General features: G+C 37.4%; 1 protein-coding gene across 13 annotated transcripts in view; it reads left to right on the plus strand.

The window, feature by feature from the left end:
* Positions 1 to 24,760, plus strand: part of RBFOX1 (RNA binding fox-1 homolog 1) — an 881,332-nt gene that overhangs the window by 110,792 nt on the left and 745,780 nt on the right. For 11 of the 13 annotated variants that reach the window (XM_068698951.1, XM_068698955.1, XM_068698956.1 and 8 more), the window contains exon 2: positions 17,202 to 17,264. In XM_068698951.1, coding sequence (XP_068555052.1) covers positions 17,202 to 17,264 — 63 coding nt within the window. Of the gene's footprint in view, positions 1 to 17,201; positions 17,265 to 24,760 lie in introns of those variants that run through there. The other 2 variants (XM_068698964.1, XM_068698959.1) reach the window with 2 other exon arrangements.

Genomic DNA, 24,760 nt, shown 5'->3' on the forward strand with positions numbered 1-24,760 from the left:
TCGGAGAATAGGTCACCTGCCTCTCCACTCCCCCTTGCGAGGAAGTTGTAGACCACGATGAGGCCCCCCCTCAGCCTCTGCTTCTCCAGGATGAACAGGCCTCAGCCCCTCCTCATACGTCTTCCCCTCTAGGCCCTTCACCATCTTCATCGCCCTCCTCTGGACACTCTCCAACAGTTTAATGTCCTTCTTGTACTCTGGTGCCCAGAACTGCACACAGTACTCAAGGTGAGGCCGCACCAGTGCAAAGCTGAGCAGGACAATCGCCTCCCTTGACCGACTAGCGATGCCCTGCTTGATGCACCCCAGGATAGGGTTGGCCCTCCTTGCTGCCAGGGCACACTGCTGGCTCATATTCAACTTGCTGTCAACCACAACTCCCAGATCCCTCTCTTTGGGGCTGCTCTCCCAGCGTTTTGTCGCCCAGTCTGTACATATAGCCAGGGTTGCCCTGTCCCAGGTGTAGGACTTGGCACTTGCCTTTGTTAAACTTCATGTGGTTGGTGATTGCCCAGCTCTCCAATCTGTCCAGATCTCTCTGCAAGGCCTTTCCACACTCATCCAAGTCCACAACTCCTCTAAGTTTGGTGTTGTCAGCAAATTTGCTCAAAACACCTTCTAGTCCTACATCCAAATCATTTATAAAAACATTGAAGAGGACTGGCCCTAAAATGGAGCCACTAGTGACCATCTGCCAGCCAGATGTGGCCCCATTTACCACAGTCCTTTGAGCCCTGAACTGAATGTAGCTTTCCTTGTGGAAAAGGATGGAGGTGAATTTTGTTTGTAGCTTTTCCAGGACACTCCTCCATGCTTACTCCTTCAGTTGATAGAAAGACTTGCACAGCTAATAACTTTCATTAATTATCTTCCTGATACAGATAGCGATATGTCCAGAGGTCTTTCTACATAGCACAGAAAACAAAGTTTTTCCACCAGCAGTTTTGGAATTTTGTTAACGCTTTTGAGCTACTCAGGCACAAATTAATCAGTTCTATGCTGATTAACATGATATGCTGAACCAAATCAGTCCCTTATATAGCTCCCATTAACAGTGAAATTACACTCTGGTGAGCTTGATTTGGTGCAACTAGAGGCAGATGCTATGATCTGACACGTTTTAATAACGTTTTAAAATCTCATGTTGGTCTCAGCAAAAAGATTTGTTTGAGGTGCTCATCTTTCAGGTAAAGCACCAAATAATTTTTACAAGGCTATACCTTGGTAATTTGATTTTTCAACATCCTCAATATGTTTTTTTTTGCCCTGGTTCATCCTGTTAAGCTAAGCCACCTCAGCACGTAAGGCTTTATCTTTAAGCATGGATCTGTATGTGGGAAATACTTGTAAGGTGGGCAGGAGTGATAACATAGGAAAGGGCCGGAGTTTTTGTTCTGTTTGTCTGGGCTGGTACATAGTCATGTGTTACGTATATGTTAGTGTGCAGGCTTTTGTTTAGCTCCTTCAGTATGGTTGGTGCCTCTTAGAGGGAAAATATGCATCTCAGATCAGACTAATGCTGAAAGTTGAGTTGAATGGATTGCAAGGGGCTGATAACATGCAAAATGACTTCCCCTGGAGCCAGGAGAGCACAAGCGAAATATGTTACAGTGTGCTGCTCAGGTGCACTCAGCACTGCCAGCAGGCTGGGCCAGCGGCCAGGTGTGTGCTCGCTGTTGGGCCTACACTTCTGAACTGCTCTCTGAGCTCTGTGCTGCTTCTGGTAGGGCAGGAAGAAATATTAGAAAGACTAGCACAGACTGAATTTGAATCTGCTGTGCAGTTTTTATCTTCTATGCAAATGAAAACTGCTGTGTGAAAGAAGAAACTTGTGCTTTTGTACAAAACCTAAATGAAGCCAGCGGTAATCCCACAAAGTCATATCCAGGTCAAGAGAAGAAATTAGACAGTAAACATCTTCTGTTCTTCCCTGCGTTCCATCTGTTTTCATGTAAAATGGGAAATCCATTGATTTTGGTGCTGACCCAGCTTACTCTACAACAAGGAGTGTCTGCTCAGGAGCAGGCTGAAGTGCAGCCGTGCTCCTGTTAATGCCTGTAGGGCTGGTCTGGGCCATCTGGCCTCACCAAGAGCTGCGGGTGCTGCTGACTCCCAGTTGTTCTTCAAGCTGTGCAGACTGGTGGTTGCCTGATGCCTTCACTCTGACTTGTACTGCAGCCACCCAGCCTGGGCAGCTCATCCCTAAACCTCCACTGAGAAGTGGGTCAGGGCCCTGTGAGACTACCTCTGTTCCCTTTCCCTTTTCCAACGGAATCTGTAAAGATCCCTTCCCAGCAAAAGACCCAGCCACCCAGTAAGTCCTTCCAGCCCCAGGATAGAGGGAGGGCAGACACGAAGTCCAAGTGTCCCTTGGGGCAGCAGCAAGGATTTAGGTGGCATTAAGGTACTTTGCCTGACAGCATGTTGTTCCTGAGTTCAGTGCTCAGAAGTAGTACACAGAGCTGTCACCTGTCTGAAACTGCGACAATAATTTACATTGTGAATAGTGCTGTGGAAGTCAATGGGAGAAACAAGATGCCATTCAGCACAAAAACTGACAAAATGTGGTCGTTAAGTACCAGTCAGTATGTTAAACTTCATCTATCTCTAAAGGGTGAGGAGGGAAGAGAAATACCTTTGCAATATGGAGGCATGTAAAAGAAGGCAGGTACCAAGTGAATATTTATAAAACTTTTATGTTTTAACGTATTTTTCTAGTTGTTAAACTGCAGTTTTTGTCTGCCCTTCATTGTGACAGCTGCAGTGTGTCACAGACCTTAAATCAACAAGAAGCAGTAGACTATCTTATTCCATTTGGTTGGCAAACAGCTTCTGTTAAAATCTGCTTTTTTAGAGACAGCTTCCCAATCAGACCATCTGGTTTGACTGTTCTAAGGCTTTTATTTTATTTTTGTTTGCAAATTTTCTGACATCTCAGCAAAAACACAGCGAGATTAGGAAAAGAACTGTGTTCTGATACAGAGGTTTTGTACTATGACAAGAAGGATAAAAGGAATAAGTAATAGCATGGAAGAAAAATTGAAACCTGATTATCAAGTAGAGAATTAGAACAAGGAGTAGTGAGTACTGAAGACAACTCTCAGAAGCAGAGTGAGCTCTGTACACACATAGTACAGTGTGCCACAAGGACTTGTGACTTTATTTGGAAGATTGATAAAAATATATTTAAATCGCATGAGACAGAACTTCCATTCACAAAGACTATTACTCTTATTGAAAACCTGTATAAAGTTTATCTTCTCAGAATTTTCAGAAATTGTTTTCATTTTTTCTTATATCTTTACCCCTGTTTATCTGTGCCACCTTTTATGAGTCTGGAGAGTAGCCGTGTAAACGTTTCAGATGATATCAGTATACTATTTGCTAATCAACAGAAATTGTTTGTTAAAAGAATACAGACTAATGTGTTGTTTCTTCATGTTTCTGACCAAATGTATGTTTCTTACCAAAGATGTGAATTCCCTTCATGAGGATGTAGTTTCTTTTTAACTTTTCACCAGTAAGTAGCAGAATAAGAAAATCTGAGATCAGCTTTTCTTCAGTGTTGTTTATTTTTGTTCCAAAATTATATCCCAATCTTGTCATCTTAGTGTAAAGCTTATAATCACTTGTGTGCAGGCCTTCTGAACTAATATTTGAAAAATGAGGGCGTATTTTAAATGCAGTTTTCATATAATTTCATATGCCTTTATTCATTTCTGATGCTTGTTAGTGCAGTTCTTCTGTTTTTCTTCTGCTTGAATAATGGCACATCATCTCTGTTTTGCTTCAGCATGCCACATAAAATGGGGAAAAAAATGAAGTACACTGCTCTTGTATCATGAAAAGGGTGTTTTGATTCCAAGGAAACACATAACATTCCATTTGCAACAAAAAGGATAGCTTGATTTAAAAAAATGACTTCTACCATGAAATTAGTTTGTTAGTATATTAGCAGAATATGTAACCTGAGTAAGGATGCAACAGTAAATCAAATAAAGTAATTATATAAATTGAGGCATCTTTATGAAAAGTGGGATAGCAAGTTGTCTCAAAGTGTTTACTTAATACCATCTTAATATCTCAAGAGCAAATGTAAGACAGGTAAAGTACATCAAAATATTCATTATATGGATTTATCCTATGGCCTATCATAAATGTTAATTTACTGCTTCTCTTCAACAGAATTGCTGAAGTAAGTTAAAGCATTGAATTATTCAAAGGTATCTCAATTATGATGGGTAATATCCAGTGATACCCAGAAGAGCTCTGATAATCTGATATTCAAACAACACAGACATTTTATCACTTCTCCAAAAGTTGTTTTCATATATTTTTATCTTTTAAAGATCAGTTAGTAGTTGTGAGACTTGTATCATTCCTTCATGTATGTGTTCTTTGAGCTACAAACTATTATGCTATAGTTTTGAGTAACAAAGAAAAAACTGAAGTTTTTGTTTAGTATCCTAGATCTTTTGTTAAAAACAATAATAAAAAAATCCAAAGAATTTCAAAAATATTTTACAAGGTAAGAAAAAAATGGATGAATCTTCAAGTTGACATGTTTAATTTAGACAACCTTTTTATCCAACAACCTGCGTCTGATGATTTCAGAATGAATGGTTTCCATAGCAACATCTTGAGCCATTTCTTATTTGACTTGGGAAAATTCCATTCTATTCCATTCCATTTTAATTCCTTTAAAATTCCATTCCATATAAAAAGTTGAAGACACATTGGGTGAATTTGCTTAATCCAGCCAAGATTTTAGCAGTAACGGTTGTTCAGGTACTCTTGTTTTGAATCAGCATAGAGAGAAATTCTGACAACCATGCATTTTTACAATTCTTTTAACAATCACATCCTCTAGCTCATGCTACAGCACTTTTATATCTGCACTAACTAAAGAAAAATATTAATCCATTGCTCGGCAGTGGAAACGATCTTTTTCTAAGGCTCAATCAAGAAATTTGTGAAGAATTTCTTTTTTATGGGGTTAGGGAAACTATTGTTTTGTTTATGTAACATCACTTCTTGTAGTGCTGGCTGAGTTTTTGTAGGAGGAATACAAATTAAACAGATGAGATTAAATGCAATTTTTGAGTTGTTTTGGTGACCAGTTTTGCAGGAATACACAAATATACAGGAAAAATGGTAAAGCATTAATAATGGAAATTATGTGAGGCTGAAGTATAATCATTGCACAAAGTGAGACTTTTCATTTTTAAGAGTAGTATGGGATGTAGGAAAAGAAATAGGTAATTTAAATGTGAAAGGCAATGAAATGGAATGAATCAAAGTATGACTAACGAGGTGGTTTAGTGAGATGTAGTTAAACTAGATGCAATATGATTTCAAAGAGGTAGCTTGAGCAATAGAAATCTAGATGTTCAGAGCTAAATACAAAATAAGCAAAAGATTCTAAGTGGAGCAAACGCTTGGTAAAAATATTTTCAGTGTAAAAACTAATACACATTTAATTATGAGTTCTTTGATTTTAAATTGCCTCTTACGTCCATAAACAATGTTGAAAAAAAAACACCATGAGAACAAATTGCCAGTTTATTGTAATGCAAAACAAACATAGAAAGGGAAAAATAAATGGGTCATGACATTACACTGTCATTGTAAAATAAACAATGTTTTACTGTGAAGTAATGTAGGACAAAATAAAAGATGATTAAGACCAGAAATTAAGAGGTTAAATTCATTGTAGAAATCAGAAACTTACTCTATGTGATGGGTAGAAAATAAAAAATAATCTAGAGTCTATCAACAGATGTTAGCAACTGCCACTTGTTGATGCCTGAATATTGGACTATTTAGACCATGGATAAATGTCTGAGTAGCACGTATCAATGTTTTAGAGTCTTTCACAGACAGCATGCTAGGTACGAGACATATACTATCTGAAATTTGGGCAAATCCACTTCTGGCTTGAAGCAGTTGATTTCTGGCTCAAAAGATTCAGCCCTTGAAAACAAAATGTATACATTACTTGATGTATTCCTATGTCTCTTTAGCAAGATAAAGAGTAATGTTTCTTTAGCAAGATAAAGATTACATACATGGTGTATCTATACTGTTAAAAGAAAAAAAATGCTATTTTTAAAGTATACTTTTTTAAAAACAATATCTAATATCTGACTGCAGGCTAGAATTTTTTCTTGTTCCATTGTTTTTCTTACCAAATGGGAAATACTGTTTTGTATTTTTTTAAAAAATGTATTCCTAATCTCTTTTTAGATGTAAAAATATATATATATTCAAAATGAGCTCTGCACTAAGGATTTGTATTCTGAGCTTGTCAGACTGTGAATCTTTATTATTACTGAGGTTTATCCTTGAGTACATAGCTTGCAGTTCAGGTTGAATATTAAGTGTCAGGCTCAAATGCACTGGTGAGAAATGCACAGCAACCAGCAGGTTCCTATTCCAACCTTAGAAGCCGTTGACCTCCCTTCATTGATAAGTCGTCTTATTTCACATGTGTCAGTGTACTGGCGTGAAGCTCCCAATGCAATGAGTGATGGAGAAGTTACCATTACTTGCAGTTTTGGAGTTTCCTAGCATTCTAGGAAAGGTTACAGATAAAGAAAAAATAGTGTGGGGTTAGGTATTCAGAAAAGCAGAAGAAAACCCGTGAAGCTTACCTGTGGCTTTTTCTCAGTGGATGTAGGGACAACTGGTTCTGTAGAGATGATTTCCGTGTGCCTGGGCTATAGGTTGCATCATTTGCATCATTTATACTTGTGCTTTTTGTTCCTTCTTCCCATGAAAAATGACATCAGCCTGTGGTTACTCTGGTAAGAGAAAGAAAAATTCAGTACTAAGCTGGCAATAATGTCACGTTTGGGTCACAGATATGATTTCATCTCTGTTCTGGTGGTGGAATATTAAGATCATTTATGAAAACTGTTCTCATCATATTTTTTATGCAAGTCTCAGTCTGTGTGAAGATTTTTAAGAATTCAGCATTTTAATAATTTCATTTAAATACAATGTTTGGAGTAAGAACAATGAAGGTTATACTTGCGGATGTGGTAGCTGTGGCTCACAAAATCCTTGGTTATATGGCTGCTGTTGGGAATGACAAGGCTCAATCTTGTGAAGCTGTGAATTGCCTGAGGTTTTTCACAAAATGATGATTTTAATAAAGAACTGAGGATAGGCTGTTTTCTGTATGCTCTTTGAGCAAGAATAATTTTTTTCCTTGTATATATGCATGGCTAAATAATTTTGCAATACCAACAAAAAAGGTCTATTAGCTCTTCATAGAAATAAGCAACTTCTAAGGCATACAGGTTTTTGCTTCCCTGATCTAAATTACAGAATTTCATTATTCAGTTTATAGCATGGTGTTTAACCAAATGAAAATGAGCTATCAAAAATAATTTTAGGTCAGTGAGATTAATATTAAAGGCTATATCAGAATGCAATAGCTGGATGAGTTGAGGAGGTATATTCTGCCTTTTCTGCTGATGCTTTACTGGTGCTGGTGAAATATTCCATGACAGCTTCATTACCACTGGATTTTAGTGAGCTAAAATAACTGGGTGTGTTGTTCTGTGGTACATGAAGCTAGAACAGTACTGGTTCCTGTAAGGAAGACTGCTGCTGTTAACAAGGAGTTATATGGCCCCTAATTCTTGCTCTTCAATGAGTAAAAGCCCCAGAAGTTCCCCCGTCAGTCAACCTGTGGTGAGCAGCAGCACTGCACTGCCCAGGGAGCGGGATGGGATTGCCCCAAGTGGGGGAAATGGGAACAGACAGATCCAGGAGAGCGAGCCTGCTTGGCTCCTGCGCCTGAGGTCTGTCATGGTTTCTGTGTCATCAGGTGGGAGAGCTGGACACTTTCCAGACCTGCAAACCTTGCAGAGGCTGGCTTTTCTGAAGGTTCCAGTTTTCCTGAAGATTGATGAAACCCAGCCAACCCATTCCACCCCTCTCCATTCAGCATGTAAAAGGATCCTTGTATTTTTCCCTTGTACAATTTTTCTTTAGGACAAAAAGTGTGGAGTGCCTGCCCAATGTCAATTTCTGTCTGCAAGAACCGTGTTTCAGTCAGAGGAAAGTGCTGTACTCTGTAACTGCCGTTAGGGCAGGTCACGGCTCTGCTGTGTGTTACACTTCCTGACCGCGGAAATAGGGGCACTCCATGGCTGGGCTTGTTTCAGTAAGAATAACTGAGAATAGCCATATCATAATTGGCAAAGCTATTGGATAGACGCTTTTTTTGTTGCTTTACAACTTTTCCTTGTTCTTGAAGTTCAAGAAGGCCAAGTGCCGGGTCCTCCACCTGGGGTGCAATAACCCCAAGCAGAGCTACAGGCTGGGAGATGAGTGGTTGGAGAGCTGCCAGGCAGAGAAGGACCTGGGAGTGATGGTGGACAGTCGGCTGAATATGAGCCAGCAGTGTGCTCAGGTGGCCAAGAAGGCCAACGGCATCCTGGCTTGTATCAGAAACAGTGTGACCAGCAGGGCTAGGGAGGTGATCCTCCCCCTGTACTCGGCTCTGGTGAGGCCGCACCTCGAGTACTGTGTTCAGTTTTGGGCCCCTCGCTACAAGAAGGACATGGAGGTGCTTGAGCGGGTCCAGAGAAGGGCAACAAAGCTGGTGAGGGGCCTGGAGAACAAGTCCTACGAGGAGCGGCTGAGGGAGCTGGGCTTGTTCAGCCTGGAGAAGAGGAGGCTCAGGGCGCGACCTTATCGCTCTCTACAGATACCTTAAAGGAGGCTGTAGTGAGGTGGGGGTTGGCCTGTTCTCCCACGTGCCTGGTGACAGGACGAGGGGGAATGGGCTAAAGTTGCGCCAGGGGAGTTTTAGGTTGGATCTTAGGAAGAACTTCTTTACCGAAAGGGTTGTTAGACACTGGAACAGGCTGCCCAGGGAGGTGGTGGAGTCACCATCCCTGGAGGTCTTTAAAAGACGTTTAGATGTAGAGCTTAGGGATATGGTTTAGTGGGACTGTTAGCGTTAGGTCAGAGGTTGGATTCGATGATTTTGAGGTCTCTTCCAACCTAGAATTCTGTGATTCTGTGATTCTGTACATTAATTTTAGCTTAACAACTAAAAAGCTTAAACAATGTCAGAATTTTCATTTAAAAAATAAGCAAATCTAGCATTCTTTTCTCTACATCTGAAATTTCTTTCAGAACTACATTGGTGTACAAGTCTGATTCATTTCATGACCTGTGATGAGAGAACCATTAGTTTCCACATGAAAAATGTAAAAACCCTATTCTGACAGTATAATGTTCCAACTTTTCAGTCTTTGTCAGTATCAGGGTATTCAGTGCTAAAAGCTCACCATTGTAATTTATAGGACTCCTCTACAGTTACAGTTGGTAACTGGCCAGCCTTTTTCAATTATTTCTTTGTATGCCCTCTTCACTTGAATTTCTGATAATCTTCTAATCTAGCAGGTGTGTAAGTGTATTGTTATGTTTAAATGTGTGAGTGATCTTTCTGATGTTCATGAAACTGCTTAAGAGCTTTGGTAGAACAGCCTCTTAATGCAGAAGGATAAGGAGAAAAGCAAAAAAATTGGAAGAAAATTTTAAAACTCGTATTTGTTAAGTAGTAAGCATGATGCCCATAGTAACAGAGAAACTTGGTGCCTAGGATTTTGACACTTTCTGCACTGTCTTTAAAATTAGCTAGGGAGATGATTTTCCAGAGACAGAGGCTTGCACAATTTAGAGAGCTTTCTTAGCATCATAATTTTAGAGATGCTTTTAAAAGGACATTTAAAAACCTGTTCAGGAACTTGCACTAGTAAAACAATATATGAAATAGAGAGGTTTGGGATTTTTTTTGGAACTGCCTTTGAAAATATTTTCAGAGAAACTTTATTAGTTTTTCCCTATGTGTATTATCTATTAATCTTGAATCATTCCAAAGTTAATTTTTGTTGTTCTTTAATACAGAGATGATCTTTTACCTCTGTTTACACACCAGGAGTAGATAAATGTGGCTGTATTTTTGGTGTTGCAGCCTTATGGTAGCAGCAATGTTTTTAATTAGTCATGTATGCGTAATTCTCAACATACCATTTTTACTGCACCCATCTCTCTCCAGTGTCTGTCCAAACAATGACCGCCATAAAAATCATTGAAAGGATCTTTGAATGTCTTTGGCAGAATTGCAGATTTTTTTTTCCCCTTTTTTGATCTGTGAGTTCCATAAATCTGATACATGAATAATGTAACACATTTAAGATATTTGTTAGTCTTTGGTCAGTTTGGTTGGTACTTTTTCAGATGAGGAACGCTTTACCATTGTCTGTAGTAGCAAGATATGAGACTAAGAGGTGTTCCAAGAAAGCAGTAGAGCTAAGTAATGCTAGGTCACAATAAAAACCTCTGGTCAGAGAAGTACCTGGCAGCAGTTCATGGTGGTTGTGGGCCCAGTAGTACAGCAGTGCTATCGGTACGGCTGGCCAAGTGCTGACAGTTTGACTTCTCTTGAAAGCTTGGAAGCACTAAAGACTTCACTTACTGACTAGTGAGTATGCACACAGTCATGGTAATTGATGTAGGACATCGTGGGAATTTACCGCTCTAAAAATATGATTTGACTAGATTTTTTTAAAGAACAGTTTAAACCTAATTTGAAATAAATAACTAAAAACATAATTATCAAAAGCTAAGACTGGAGTGAATCTTTCATATGTAAGCATGGAAAAGAGGGAAAGTATATAAAAAGATGACAGTTTTTAAGGTTAAAACCCTCTAAATTTTATTTCTTTTTTAAAAATTTCACTATTAATTTGTGAAAAAGATAATGACTTTTTTTTCCTGTGCTGAGGAGGGTTGCTTGTAGAAGACTGGCAACAGTTTGCATGAAATCTGTGCTATCTGGAGAAAATTCCAGTCATAGTCAGCCTACCATTTAGGCAGTAAGATATTGATTAACTTTTGTTTTTGTGATTTTATGGGAGGCTGAGGTTATTCAAAAAGGACTGTTAATATGCTGAGGTTAAGTGAAAATAATTTAAATTTTTTACTTCTCTAATGAGCCAAGGATTGAGTTATGAAACAGGGAATTGAAGATAAGTAACATCAATGAAGTACAGCATCGTGATTTTTCCCCTCTTACTTTCTTTCCTACAGTCCAGTTGATGTCTTCAGTGTTGTTGGGACATTAATCTGAATAATGGAAATGGAATGCTATTTATTTTTGAGAAATTGATCTGAAATGAAACACTTAAGTAGTAGGAGTTTTGACTGGTCATATATATATGCACATTTCCTACCTTATTGTGATTCCATTTGTCCTTTTCCAATATTTGTTTCATACTGTATTTGTTTAGTGTCATGCCTAACACTGTAGTTATGCTGTGATACGAAAAAATATTTAAATATCCGTATGGCCTCAGTTACAGGAATAACCATTTTGAACTCAGTGGCTTACCTTCTATTTTTAGAAAGTAGGTGTTTATTAAAAGATTCTGGCAATTTCAGTGATCAAATTTCACTTATAAGGGTATGTACCTTGCAAGTGATGCTTTTATATTAAATGAGATACAGAAATAGAAGGAAAGATAGTTTGAGGGGTATCAGAGTCCAGTTCTGCATTGCAGCATGTAGAATGCTGCTGTACTTTAATGTAGGGCTCAGGGCAGCACTAACTGAGCAGATTCTATAATATTTAAAAATAATTTCCTTTCTACTGCCACTCAAGATTTTGACAGATCCCTAGCATTTTAACCTCCATAATACAAGATGGTTATAAGCATGGTGGTCCATTGCACTGATGAGAAACTGCTTGCATTTCAGTTGAAATGTTTTGGTTCTAATCTGCTACAGGACTTTTGTCAGGAAAGATAGCAAAGCTGTAATACAAAAATTCTTGCCAAAGGCCCAAGACAGCATAGAAATTAGTTCTGTCCCCATTTTTCAACCTTGTCTCCTCATTTATGGGTACAAGTGTATTGAGTAGAGTGTCAATCAATTAACATAATAAAAAGCACCAGCATTTGGCCTCAAGGTTTTAAAAAAATGTTTATGCAAAGAACATTCGTCAAGTTTCATATGCTGTTTGGACAAATTCCTACTTACATTCACCAAATCTCAGTATTTGTCTTCTTACTGCAGAGAATACTTTCATGATTCCTGCATGCAAAAAATATGCACTGTGTTCTTGGCTGCATTCCAAATGTGCTGGATGCCGTTTTACTTCTGAGACAAAAATTTACTTGATTTTGACAGACCAAATATTGAACCTCATAGAAAGTTATTTTCACATAACTTTACAGTAGACTTCTTTTTAAAGTGAATGCATCCAGCATATTCTTTGCAGAACACTGTATATCCTATGTAAACATATGTGAATGTATGTTTCATGTACTTTGCTGTACTTTACCCTTCTACAAAAAGTTTCACTTTTGATGTTACATCAAATGTTTTTTTGCTCCTCAAGTTTCTTCAGTATCTACTTCAGAGTCCAGTCTGCTCTTAGTACTTTGTTCTTCCCAAGGTGCTTTTCCTTTGGGCAATTGGCCCAGGGCACCTTGTTTCTATCCTGTTCTAGTCACACAGATGGCATTCCCTGACAACACCAAAGCCGCCTTCCCATCATGTAGTTCTCCTAACAGCAACATGTCTAAGAGGAAAAGTGAATCAATGAGAATCTTAACCAAAGTTTATCATGAGTCTGGTGATTGTGATTGCATTGGACTTCTGCTGCCAGGCTTAAGCAGCGTAAATTCCACACAGGCGTCCTAGGGCCTGGTGCCACCTGGCTGCCTATGAAGGAAGGCTGGAACTGAGGGAACCCAGTGAGGTCCATGACATCTGCCATGGCACGCAGGGCTGTTGGGTCTAAAGGTGGAGGGCAGAGCCAGGTACTAGACATGTTGAAGGCCACAAGCAAAGTGGTGAACCAGGCCCCGTCTCCAGGAGCAGCAGTTAGTTTAGAACAAAGGCTAGGTGACAACATGGGTCTGAAATCTGGGGACTGAAAAGCAGCCTGGAGACAAGCTGCAGCGTAGGCCTGAGTGGGCCACCCATGGCACAGGTTGCCTGCGACACAGGCCTGAGCTCTGTCCAGCACTGTAAAGGGTAACCCCCATACTATAGTATAGGTCAAGGCCTGAGAAACATGGTTTCATTTTTTTCCCCTCCACTGTGATAGGAAACTGTTCTGTCAAGCACTCATTAGAATGATCATATTGCAAAAAAATAGCAATGATAAGGTGTTGCTCAAAACTTATGATTAAATGTAATGGTAAAAAAAAAAATACAGCTAAAAGGCTCAGTAAATGTTTTCAGTTTACCTGTTCTAAGGCTAATAAAATGTAGTGGGATTCCCTATCTACATGGAGTATGCTGGTATGAATATCAAATATAGTTTATCATATTCTGGTCACCTTTCTTTTTTTCCTTTCCTTTCCTTTCCTTTCCTTTCCTTTCCTTCCTTTCCTTTCCTTTCCTTTCCTTTCCTTTCCTTTCCTTTCCTTTCCTTTCCTTTCCTTTCCTTTCCTTTCCTTTCCTTTCCTTTCCTTTCCTTTCCTTTCCTTTCCTTTCCTTTCCTTTCCTTTCCTTTCCTTTCCTTTCCTTTCCTTTCCTTTCCTTTCCTTTCCTTTCCTTTCCTTTCCTTTCCTTTCCTTTCCTTTCCTTTCCTTTCCTTTCCTTTCCTTTTTTTTTTTTTTTTTTTTTAAACCTGATGTTCTGAGGATTTCCTTTTAGTGCCTATGAACATCTCCGTTTGACAGACAGTGCAAATTAAAAGATATGGCTAGGCAAAGGAAACTGGAACCCAAATATGCCCCCTGGGTTTTCATTTACAGTTAGAAGCTACAGATACAATTACTGCTGACAGAAACTCAGAAGCCAGTGGCAGAGTGCATGTGGCAGTAGACTCATGCCAGGCAGTAATTGGGAAGATTATTTTTAATCAGAGCATATCCTACAGCCCAAACATTAGAAATCTCTTGTAAGGCTGACAGGAAATTAAACTGATACCAAACAAAAAAGCCTCAAAATAGAAGTAATATGGTTAGAAGTCTAATGATGGCAAAGCTCACTGCTTGTTGTATTTTACTGTTATCTAAAGGGAATGACTTTTAACTTAAAGCAACAGCTATTGTTAATTGCATTTTGGAAGAGAATTAAAAGTATCAAATTAAATTAATTCATACATAGGCTTTTTGATGGAGTTGTGAAGGTATAAAACAAACTTAGTAACTATGTATTTTTCTTTTTATTTTTCTTATTGACCCGGGCTAGCCTGTTTTTATATAATGCTTAAGGGAGCTACTTACATGCAAAAGCAATGCAATGGCTGCAGTACTGTTGAAATGCCTAGGTGTGGTAACTTCATAAAGCCTGAAGTGCAGGAATAAGCTCTGCTTGTCTGGGCTATCTGATCTGACTGTAGTGAGGGAGCCAAGGTGTTCTCAGAACTTGCCTATATGCATGAAATTTTCAGCTGAAAACCCAACTTTTCAATTTTTAAGTGGATGTTGTTTGCTAGACTTCCTTATAGATACTTGGTAGGATTTCTTCTAGTTGACTGAAGTCTTTTTATTTACAAATGTTGCCGTTGTGGATCAGAAAAGGCAGTCTGGAGCATTGCAGAATATTACTTCTGCTGTTTATGAAGGTTGCAATACCACATGCAAGCAAAATTTTGTCAATATTTCTGTGCAAAATGAATGCAAAACAAGAACCTGCATCTTGTTTTTCTGAGCTATATGTCAGTTATTGAAAAGAAATCTTAATATTAAAAAAATAGATATAGTTTCCTCACAAGGCTGCTTTTAGCTGAGTGGACAGTCTTAATGGTATGTCATGTCAGTCTAAAGCGTAATGGAGTCTTGTCAAAATGCAGATTTTTTTTTTCTCCAGAAAACAGTTAGCATTTCTCAACTGTATTATCCTGAAAATCACTTCATAGAATCATATGAATATGACTGAACAATAATGCTTGTTGTTCAGATATTGTCTGATTAGTTAGATAACAATGTATGGGTAATTTGCAGGAGCCCCCAGGGGCACTGCAGGTAGTGGAATCACTGTCCCTGGGGATGTTTAAGGAGAGGTTGGACATGGTGCTTAGGGACATGGTTTAGTGTGTGACAGTAGTAGTAGGGTGATGGTTGGACCAGATGATCTTGAAGGTCTTTTCCAACCTTAATGATTCTATGATTCTATCCTTATGTGTAGTGTATTACATGTGACAGTTACTCTGGTTCATTCAAAGTAGCATACAAATTGAGCATTTCCCTGATATCTTTACAAGTCTCTGTAAAGCTTACAAATGTGCCCATCTTTCTTTTCTCCAACAATGTAGCAAGAAAGTACATTCTCAAAGGGTTGGGAATCTAATGTTTTAAAAACAAATAAAAGGTCACATTGCTAAACAGTCTGCTAGGATAGTGTGGTAAGACATATCTTTCAGAAAAGGAAAATAATGTTCTGTAACCTCACTGAGGTACCATTTTAGTTAGTATAAAGTCTAAAAGGTGTTAGCTTGCATTACAATTTTCACAATGATTTCAAATTGTGAAACAGAAGTACCCCTGCTAGAGAAATCTTGAAACTTAATTATGTGGTTCAGTTTTGTTGACCATGAACATGAGTTTCATTATGGCATTACAAGATGGTCCTAAATCAAAAATATTTTTTGAAAATGTAGGCTAATTACTTAAATAAGTCTTCTTAGAAATGTTTAAGAAGCTCTCCATCTTATTAATTTACCTTGTGTTGTAGTTGGGAATATCTCCTATCTCACACAAAACCAGTACCCAGAAAGGATAAGATGTGGCACTTTTAACGTATAGTTTATGTGCATATGCAACCTTCTTATGTGAGTTGCCTTTTGTATAGTATTTTTATATGTGTGTGGCAAACTTTATTTCATACACAAAAAATAAACTTGTGTCTTTAGCTCTGAAGTTGATTAATGTAGGGATTTCTGGTGGTGAGTCAGTTACTGCTAGAAACCTCAGTTGTGGAACTGGATCTTCTCTTGGTAGGTGCTATCCTAATGGTTGTCCCTACTTCAAGGGGATCAAAATCCAAATGTTTTTTGTTGCTGATTGTAACTTTTTCAGATTCTAAAGGTTTTTTGTTTTTAATTAGTATGTCTATTAGTTGCAATATTACCTGGCATGCTTATAGAACATGCACCTTTCTGGTGGTGGTGGTGGTTGTTTTTATTTTTCCTCAACTGTATTAGGGATAGATACTACTGACTGTTTGATTTAGTGATAAGGTTTTATAAATAAAATTGCATACAAGGAATAACGGTATTTTGTGAAAAAAGTATTCAATATGTTTACTATTTGGAATTTTATGGAAGTGAATAAAATTATTTAAATTTACTTAATAAATTTATTTAATAATAAAATTATTTAAAGTATTATCAAATTTGTTTCTTGTTTTGGAAATACATAGACCTGGGTGTGTATTTTCTTTGAAGACTTCAGATACATATGGTATTTCTATATTTAAGGGTATTCATTTCAGGAATAAATATTTCCACTTGCACATGGAAATGAAAAATGCATTTAGGGTGAATCTGTTGTTAAAAACATGCTTGAGCTTACTGTAACTGTTAAAATTCAATGAATAATTCAGTAAAATACTAGATGTCAACAGCTGCTTATCAATAATAAAAAAAAAGGTGTCATGGGATAAAATATTACTGTATTTTAATATACAGTTATGTGCACATGTAATATTTTGGATGCCCCCTTCTGTTTATATATTTTATGATCGTTTGTCTTTTGCAAATTGCTTGAAGTTTACAGCTGAAAAATAAGTAACAAGTAAATCACAGCTGTGTATTCCTATTAAAACAGGAACCTGTACTGAGGAAAATTTTGAATTATGGCATTGTAATTGCATATCTACTTTAGTAGATAACTTCATAATGCAAGCATACGATTTAGGTTTCAAGTTAGCCACCACAATTTGTCTGTTATTTAATAAATAGTAAAATATTTCTTGATGTTTATGAATGAGTAATTATATTTTGCTGTTTTGCTTTGAACTACAATAAAAATGCTGTTATGATCTGATAGTGAATGCAACATTTCTGTCTTGTGAAAGCCCTTATAACATATATATATATTTAATTATAACGTTTTAAATCTTAAAGCTTACCATAAACCTTCAGTGGTTGAAGGTTAAACATGTGATCTCCTTTGAATCATCCTTTCCCGGTAAGAACTAATTTTTCCTTTTCTTAGGAAACTACACAGAAGCCCCATGCAAGTGGTGCCTATTGTTTTCATGATCGGAGACTTCTTTCTGTAAGTACATTGATTTTTTTTTTCTGTTTATTTTATTTTTCCTTAGAATGTAATTGAAATCTGTTTTGCTGTCAAAATGAATAAGGAAATATATTAGCTTTCACAACTTACCTTGCTGTTGCTGGATCTCAAGACACATAGACCATATGTACAAGGTCAGATGTCTTTTAGTTTTCAATGAGCAACTTGTTAGTAACTTACTTAGAAAATAATCTCTCTTTTTTCTGGCCATAAGTTAAAATAGGTTATTTATTTTATTATTTTGTTTCCTTATACTTCCCTTTTGCCTGTTAGGGTTGGTTTGCTAAATTTCTTTTACCTCTGGCTGATTCTTTCCAACATTTTTTTGTATATAGACTGGTTGGTCCAGACACTTTTCCTCTTAGAACTGCTGCAAATAATTCTTTTGCTTTGTTTTTCAAATGCACCTTTAAAGTCAGGATAAGGAATATAATGAATTAAGCTCAGAAATGTATAGAACGTGTGGAAAGGTGTTTATGTTAGTCGATTTTAAATGCTTTTCCTTCCTGAGAATTCTTTGAAATAATAGGATTTGAACAAAGTGGTTTTCCGTTCCAAATTATTTGTTGCTGTTTCATACTTGGAACTTACTTTTTCTTGTGAAGTTTTTTATTTTATTGCATACTAAAAAAACAGTACTAAGCACTTTTTGTCATGATACAATTTTATATATAGTTGAATAATAAATACAGAAGTATTAGAAGAATTCAAAGGATATGATTCTTGATAGGTGTGTATTTATGACTTCTCAGACAATTTTTAGTGATCTCCTGCCTAAAACCAATTGCAGTACTCCAACATGTGCCTGTACACCAATGCATGTAGCATGGGGAATAAGCAGGAAGAGTTAGCAATTCATATTTGGTCAGGAGATTATGATCTGGTGGCAATTACAGAGACATGGTGGGACAGCTCACATGACTGAAATGTGGTTATGGATGCGTATGTCCTTTTCAGGAAAGACAAGCCAGCAAGGCAAAGTGGCAGAGTTGCTCTTGACGTGAAAGAGCAACTACATTGTATTGAGTACTGTCCAGAGGCGGATGAGGAGTGAGTTGAGTCTGTGGGTGAGAATTAAGGGGTAGGCTGCCATGGGGGATACTGTTGTGGGTGTCTATTACAGGCCACCAGATAAGGATGAGGAAGCTGACAAAGTGTTCTACAGTCAGCTGATAGCAGCCTCATGATCACAGGCCCTTGTTATTTGGGGGATTTCAACTACCCTGACGTTTGTTATAAGGCCTACTCAGCCAGCCAGCTGCAGTCCAGGAGGTTCCTCCAGTGCATTGATGATAACCTCCTGATGCAAATGATGGATGTGCCAATTAGGAGAGGAGTGCTGTTGGATCTTGTCCTCACTAACAAGGTGGGCTGGTTGAAGCAGTGAAGGTTGAGGGCAGCCTTGGTTGCAGCAACCATGAGATGCTGGAGTTTAGGATCTCATGTGGCAGGAACGGAGTACCAAGCAGAATTGCAACTAGGGCTGACTTAGGCCTTTTAAAGCATTTGCTAGGGGAAATCCCATGGGAGAAGGTACTTGAAAGAAAAGGAGACGAAGATAGCTGTTTAGTGATCAAGGACTGCTTCTTCCAAGCTCAAGAACAGAATATCCCAACAGGTTGGCAGTCAGGAAAGAGAGTCAGGAGACCTGAATGATTAAACAGGGAACTGCTGGGCAAACTCAAGTGGAAGAGGAGAGTCTACAGGTCGTGGAAGGAGGGGCTGACCAGTTGGGAGGAAAATAAAGAATATAACTACATACAGATAAAACTAACTCTAGAGGCAATGTAGGCCCACTAAGGAATGAGGTGAATGGAGTGGAGCATCTCCCTTACGAGGAAAGGCTGAGGGAGCTGGGTCTCTTTAGCTTGGAGGAGACTGAGGGGTGACCTTATAAATGTTTATAAATATGTAAAGGGTGAGTGTCAGGAGGACAGAGCCATGCTTTTCTCAGTGACATAATGATTAGGGTTGTGCCCTGACAAAGTTCTGTGGCATTGAAAGAATAGTCCTTGTTAGAAATGAGAAGCCTTACACTTACTCTCCTACACCACACACAATCTGCAACTTAATGTACATGAAATAAAATTTCATTATTTCAAGAAAACTGCCTGGCTTATAGGATAATAACAACAAAAAGGGTTTGTTTATCTTGAAGACAGATTTAAATCAAGTTCTGTAGTTCTCAGCATGCTTGTTGCTTTTAGCTTTTCCTCTGTCATGAACAGTATTTTCTATCACAGAATAACCTTACAGCTGTTAGCAGAATTTGATACAATTGATGTTTATTTTAATAGAAAAAAATGTATTAAAACATGTAAGAATGAGGTTGGGGTTTCCAACCTGTGGGAGACAGTGGCCCCCAAGATAATTACTGGCATGTTTTTAAAAAGCTGACATTAATTTAACTGTGAATATAGTGCTTCAGTAACTATCAATGTAGTTGAAGGAAAAGATATTTATCTTCTTTCAGTAAGCTAAATCGGAGATTTGGGTTATATGTTTATTGGGTTATAAGAAGAAAATCCTCATTTGGAGTTTTGGGAAGGTCTAATGCTGCCAGATCTCAATGTGCATAATTGGTTTTATTATTTTCCCTTGTGATCATAACCTAACCAGCTCAATGAATATCAATCAACTTCTAGGGCTAAGAGGTCATTTTTTTTTAACCAAGCTGAGACTGAAGTCCAGCATGTTGCCTGGTAACATGCTCTGCAGATGAGTTGGCTCTTAAGGATACCATATGGCTGGGCGTTATGCCCTATTCACCCGTGACATGAGGTACACATGTAGTACATCACTGATCATAAAATGGTTTCTCCCATTCCCTTATTTAGAAGAAGCATTTAAAAATAACAATAGAAATCCAAGACAGGCTTGTTAAGATTATGGAATGCTATGTAAAGAAACAAATTGCAAAAGAAAATGTGCAGTGATCACAGTAAATTTTGTGTTCAGTCTAATTTAAGTATAGCTTCTAACTTTGGCTACTTGGCAGTGTTCTTCGGTTTCATTTTGATGGATAAAGATTTTCAGATAAGTATAATTTTAACAGTTCAATTACAGAAAAATTCTAGATTTTAAAACTTAATTTTGTAATGTGGTTCATTGTAGTTCATGTAGCCTATGGAATTTGGTATTTGAACTTCTATTACTTGGGTTAATAGTGTTGACAGTACCCAAGCACAATTGCATTGAATTGAGTGAACTAGTAAACAAAGGAATGAAAGACAGATCTGGAAAACAACTAAATATGGACATGACAGATGAGAGAGGGAACTGTTGCAAATTTACAATGGGAAATCAAGCACAAGGAGTGTCTGGCTAGAAAACTGTAGTAGAAATTAATTAAAGAAACAAACCAAAACAAACAAACAAAAAAAACCTTTCGATCAGCAGAGTTCTCTTTCTGTCCCTTCACTGAATTTTTTTTTTGTTCTGTTGTCACAAACTGCAACTAGGCAAACTGAAACTAGGCAATAGTGCTTGCTATGATCTCTGTCCTCTGGCTCTCCTATGCCAGTAAAAAATGAAAGACAAGAAATGGCATTGATCTTGTTTATATTGTCAAAAGTATATCTACACACATGAAATGAAGATCATTGTCTGCTATCTGAGTTCAGAAGGCTGGACAGTTAAGTCCTGGTTATTTTGCATTTTTGTATTGTGTAGCTTATTTGGAAAGATGGATTGCTGTTTATAGACCTCCACTATGCAACTGCACTTGTCTAAAGCTATGTTTTTTGGCAAATAAGCCATATCTCTGAAAGCATTTCAGAAAAAAAATAGGAAAAACGGGTATTTTTTCCACATTTTGCAGGACACTTTTACGTATGCTTTTTGAAAGAGATTTGCTCATTTGTTTGTGTTTTCTTAATCTTCATATTGTGCATACTGTATAGCTTAATAAATGTACTGTAGTTAAGTGATCTTGTTTTACTAGTAGCACTGTTCCTTGGCTAGAATTTTTTGAGGTAATAGAGAACAAACGAGAAACATATGCCTTTCAGATTAACATGGAGAATCCCTTGGCTGGTCTGCTATGGGGATCCATGTTTCAAGCCCTGATGCGTATAGGTATGTCTCATTTCCATCTCCTGCAGTCTGTCAGTGACGCAAAGCTAGTTGCCCTGTTGTAAAAGCCTATGAAGTCATTGTAAGAAAGGCTTTTAAAACGATTTTCCCTCATTTTAAAGCTGTGTTTTCCTCTGAGTTCTAAACATTAAAAAAATAATTAACAGGTAAACAGATATTATTGCACTGAAAATAATATATTAGTGTCAGGAATAATAGTTTTTTTGCCCCCCTCCATCTTTTGAAATTGCTAAATATAATACATCTCTTTTCCAAAACAATATAGCATGCCATAGAGGAATCTGAGTTGAGTATGAATGAGGAATTTCTAACAGAGGAGCATGTATAAAATATTTGTGAAAGCAAGCAATCTAAAAAACTCTAATTCTTGTAGAAATAAACTAGTACTATAATCTTTTTTCTATTTTTTTTTCTTTATAAAAGCATAAGGAAAAATACTTTAATCATTTTATTCTTACTTCATCTCTATTCTAATAATATTATTAGCCCACCAGGTTGAATATTTTTGAAATTGCAGCAGTTTGAAATATTGGTATCTGTAAATTACAGTAAAAAAGATTGAAGAGTTGTAGTTAAATAATGTAAATAATGCACTAAGTTCTGGTCCATTACTTTATCTGAGCTAGGATGGAGAACTGGTTAGTTTTTAGTGTCTGCTCCATTGTCACATTATTCATTATTGTTGTGCAATATCTTCAAATATCTTCAACAGTTTTTGTTAGGACCAGAAACAGCAAGGTATATACACTCTCCTAATGAGAAGCAGATGAACGCTCTCATACATGTTTTATATCTTTAGGAAAAAAAAATAGCTAATGAAGCTAAGCCTGACCTGTGATTTTTTTTTTTTCTAGTGTTGGTGCAAAGTAATTCAGTTTTAGGTGGTTGATTTGCAATATTACTTTGCCATTAGTTAGACACTTATTTAGATATAATCTTCAATTCTTTGCTGTGCAGACAGCTAAATATGTTGCCTTCATTTAGTGTGTATTTCTTGATGTTTGCATTTTCCAAGGTTTACTTCATTTCATTTTCCATAGGGGAAGTAAATGATGTTTTGTTTTGTTGGATGTCACTAATTTGAAGTTTATATCAGTAACGTGTCTAATGATGTTAGACAAGAACAATTAAGTAGTAACAGGTTTATGTGAATCACTGTTAAACCAGTGCTATAATCTGATTGTAAAAAGGCATTTCTTATTTCTTATGTTTGGGCAAGCTACAAATCAGAATATCAATGGTTACTTCTGAAATGGCAGGTGGAGTCTACTCAAAACAACATTTTAGCATGAGTTACGGCTTCCAAATGTTTGTGGTTTTGGTTTCCCTTGTCTTATCATACAGGCAGTTGGGTTTGCTTTGCTTGAAAAGCTTTATAGTAACTTGGTCATATTTAATCCAACTATCTAGCTATCGAGAAAAGCATGCCTACCTACAGGAGACAGACAACTCCTAACAGCAATGATGTGAAATATAATTATGCAAAAATCACTTGCAAATATGCAAAAGCTGAATGTATCAGGAAAGAATTGGTTTCATAGGGGTGGCTTTGTCATTCAAGGCAGAAATTCTGAGTGCACAAATTGTAAGGCTTCAGAGGAGTTTCTTATTACCGACTCAGTCAAGAATGTTAATTTAAGGATTAGATGAGTTAAAACAGCATTGGTTGCCCCAAAGCAGAGATGCACAGGGGTTTTAATGTAGTGTTAAAGGTTAACTCACGTCTCCTCCATGTGTCTAACACCCCAAACATGCCTTACAGTTAAGATTGTGAGTGAAAATTAAAAGGTAGCCGGTCAGATGAGCGCACACCACACATCAGGTAATGGGGAAAGAACCAACACTGATGTGGAGAAGTCAAGGAGTTGATGATGCTACATCTACCGGTTAGCAAATGTAACCTACAGGCGTACTTAAAATGTTTTACTCTATGTTTAAAAAGTTGTTCTCTTACACTTGATGATTAACCACCATCTAAAACCTGTGTTTGCATAACTCAATGAATATCATTCCAGCTGGGTTTTCACGTGTGCTTCATTGTGTACCAAATGGAGAAAGCAGTACAATTCTTGAGAGTACTTATAAAGTACCTCTAAAGTTCACTTGTAGAAGTGCTAACAAGATTTTGTGTCAGCAATGTATGCTTAAATGAAATATGTTTCTCTGTAGCTTTGAGAAGTATCATGTGCTGGTTGGCCCTAAAAGCCACTTTGATATAATATGAAACAACTATTCCATGATTCATATTCTTAAAGAAAATGGCCTATATTTAAATTGGCTATGTTATCTGCCATGTGTCCACGCAATGTCAATAAGTGACTTCCGTGGGACAGCTGTCCCCAGAGGAAGGCCCGGGTAAATAGCCTCCTAATACTCTCCCCTGCCATCCTAGGACTGTCTCTGCATTTTCTTGGGATGTATCTGCTATTGCTCAAAGTGGTCTGAAGAAGCGAGGACATTGCCAGATATCCTGCTTTGTCTCCACCCAGTGTGGCAGTCTCTGCAGTGGTCTGCTCCAGGCCTGACCCCCTTCCCCTTCTTTCAGCTTCATCCCACTTTTTCTCCTCGCAGGATGTTTTTTCTGTTTCCCTCAGGTCTAGGAATGAGGTCCTACCTGGATTCATGCATTCCAGTGGAGATATTGTCCTATCCTTATGTACTTTTCTGGGCTCAGTGTTAAGAAGTGAGGAGAGAACAGCATAACCCTACCACTGGTTTTCCTGACAAGGTTTTTTGACATTAAATGGGAACTTGACATCTCTGTTTAGCTAAACAGCTTTGAATTATTATTTTTTTAAAATAACGACTTTGATCACATTATGTCCACTGGCCCTGTTTGCAAAATGAAGATACAGTCAGATTTACACAGATTTAAAAATATCTTAAGTGTCAGATGAAGAACCTTTTGTCTTCATGTCACTGAATTGTTAGGAAGATTTTGCCTTAATTATTCATAAATTCTCGTGTGTGTGTGTGGTACACTTAGGTGATATTTTTCTCTGCTGAAAAATATCTTGACCTAGAAGTTGTGTGTTTCTGAAACTTTTGAGTGCATTCCAGTAGTCGAGGAAAAAATCCAACAACTTACAGTGTTCCAGCAATTATATTAGAAAACAAAACCAAAGATTATGGCATCTTTTTCAAGATTTCTGAAGTACATAATATGAGTTAGTTTTTTCACATTTCCACATTTAAGAAAAAGGTTGGTTTCAGTTTCAGAAAAACTTAAAACATAAAAATAGTAATGAAATAGTCTTTACGTCTTGGGAGTGATGCATTTCATCTGACTACTGATGTGTGGCATTAGCAATGTTTTTATTTAGAGTGTAGCTCTTTATCTTGTTATTTTTGTACGCAAACGAGCATATCTATAAATATAT

The sequence above is a fragment of the Anas acuta genome, chromosome 15, assembly GCF_963932015.1.
Source record: "Anas acuta chromosome 15, bAnaAcu1.1, whole genome shotgun sequence".
Lineage (NCBI taxonomy): Eukaryota > Metazoa > Chordata > Aves > Anseriformes > Anatidae > Anas > Anas acuta.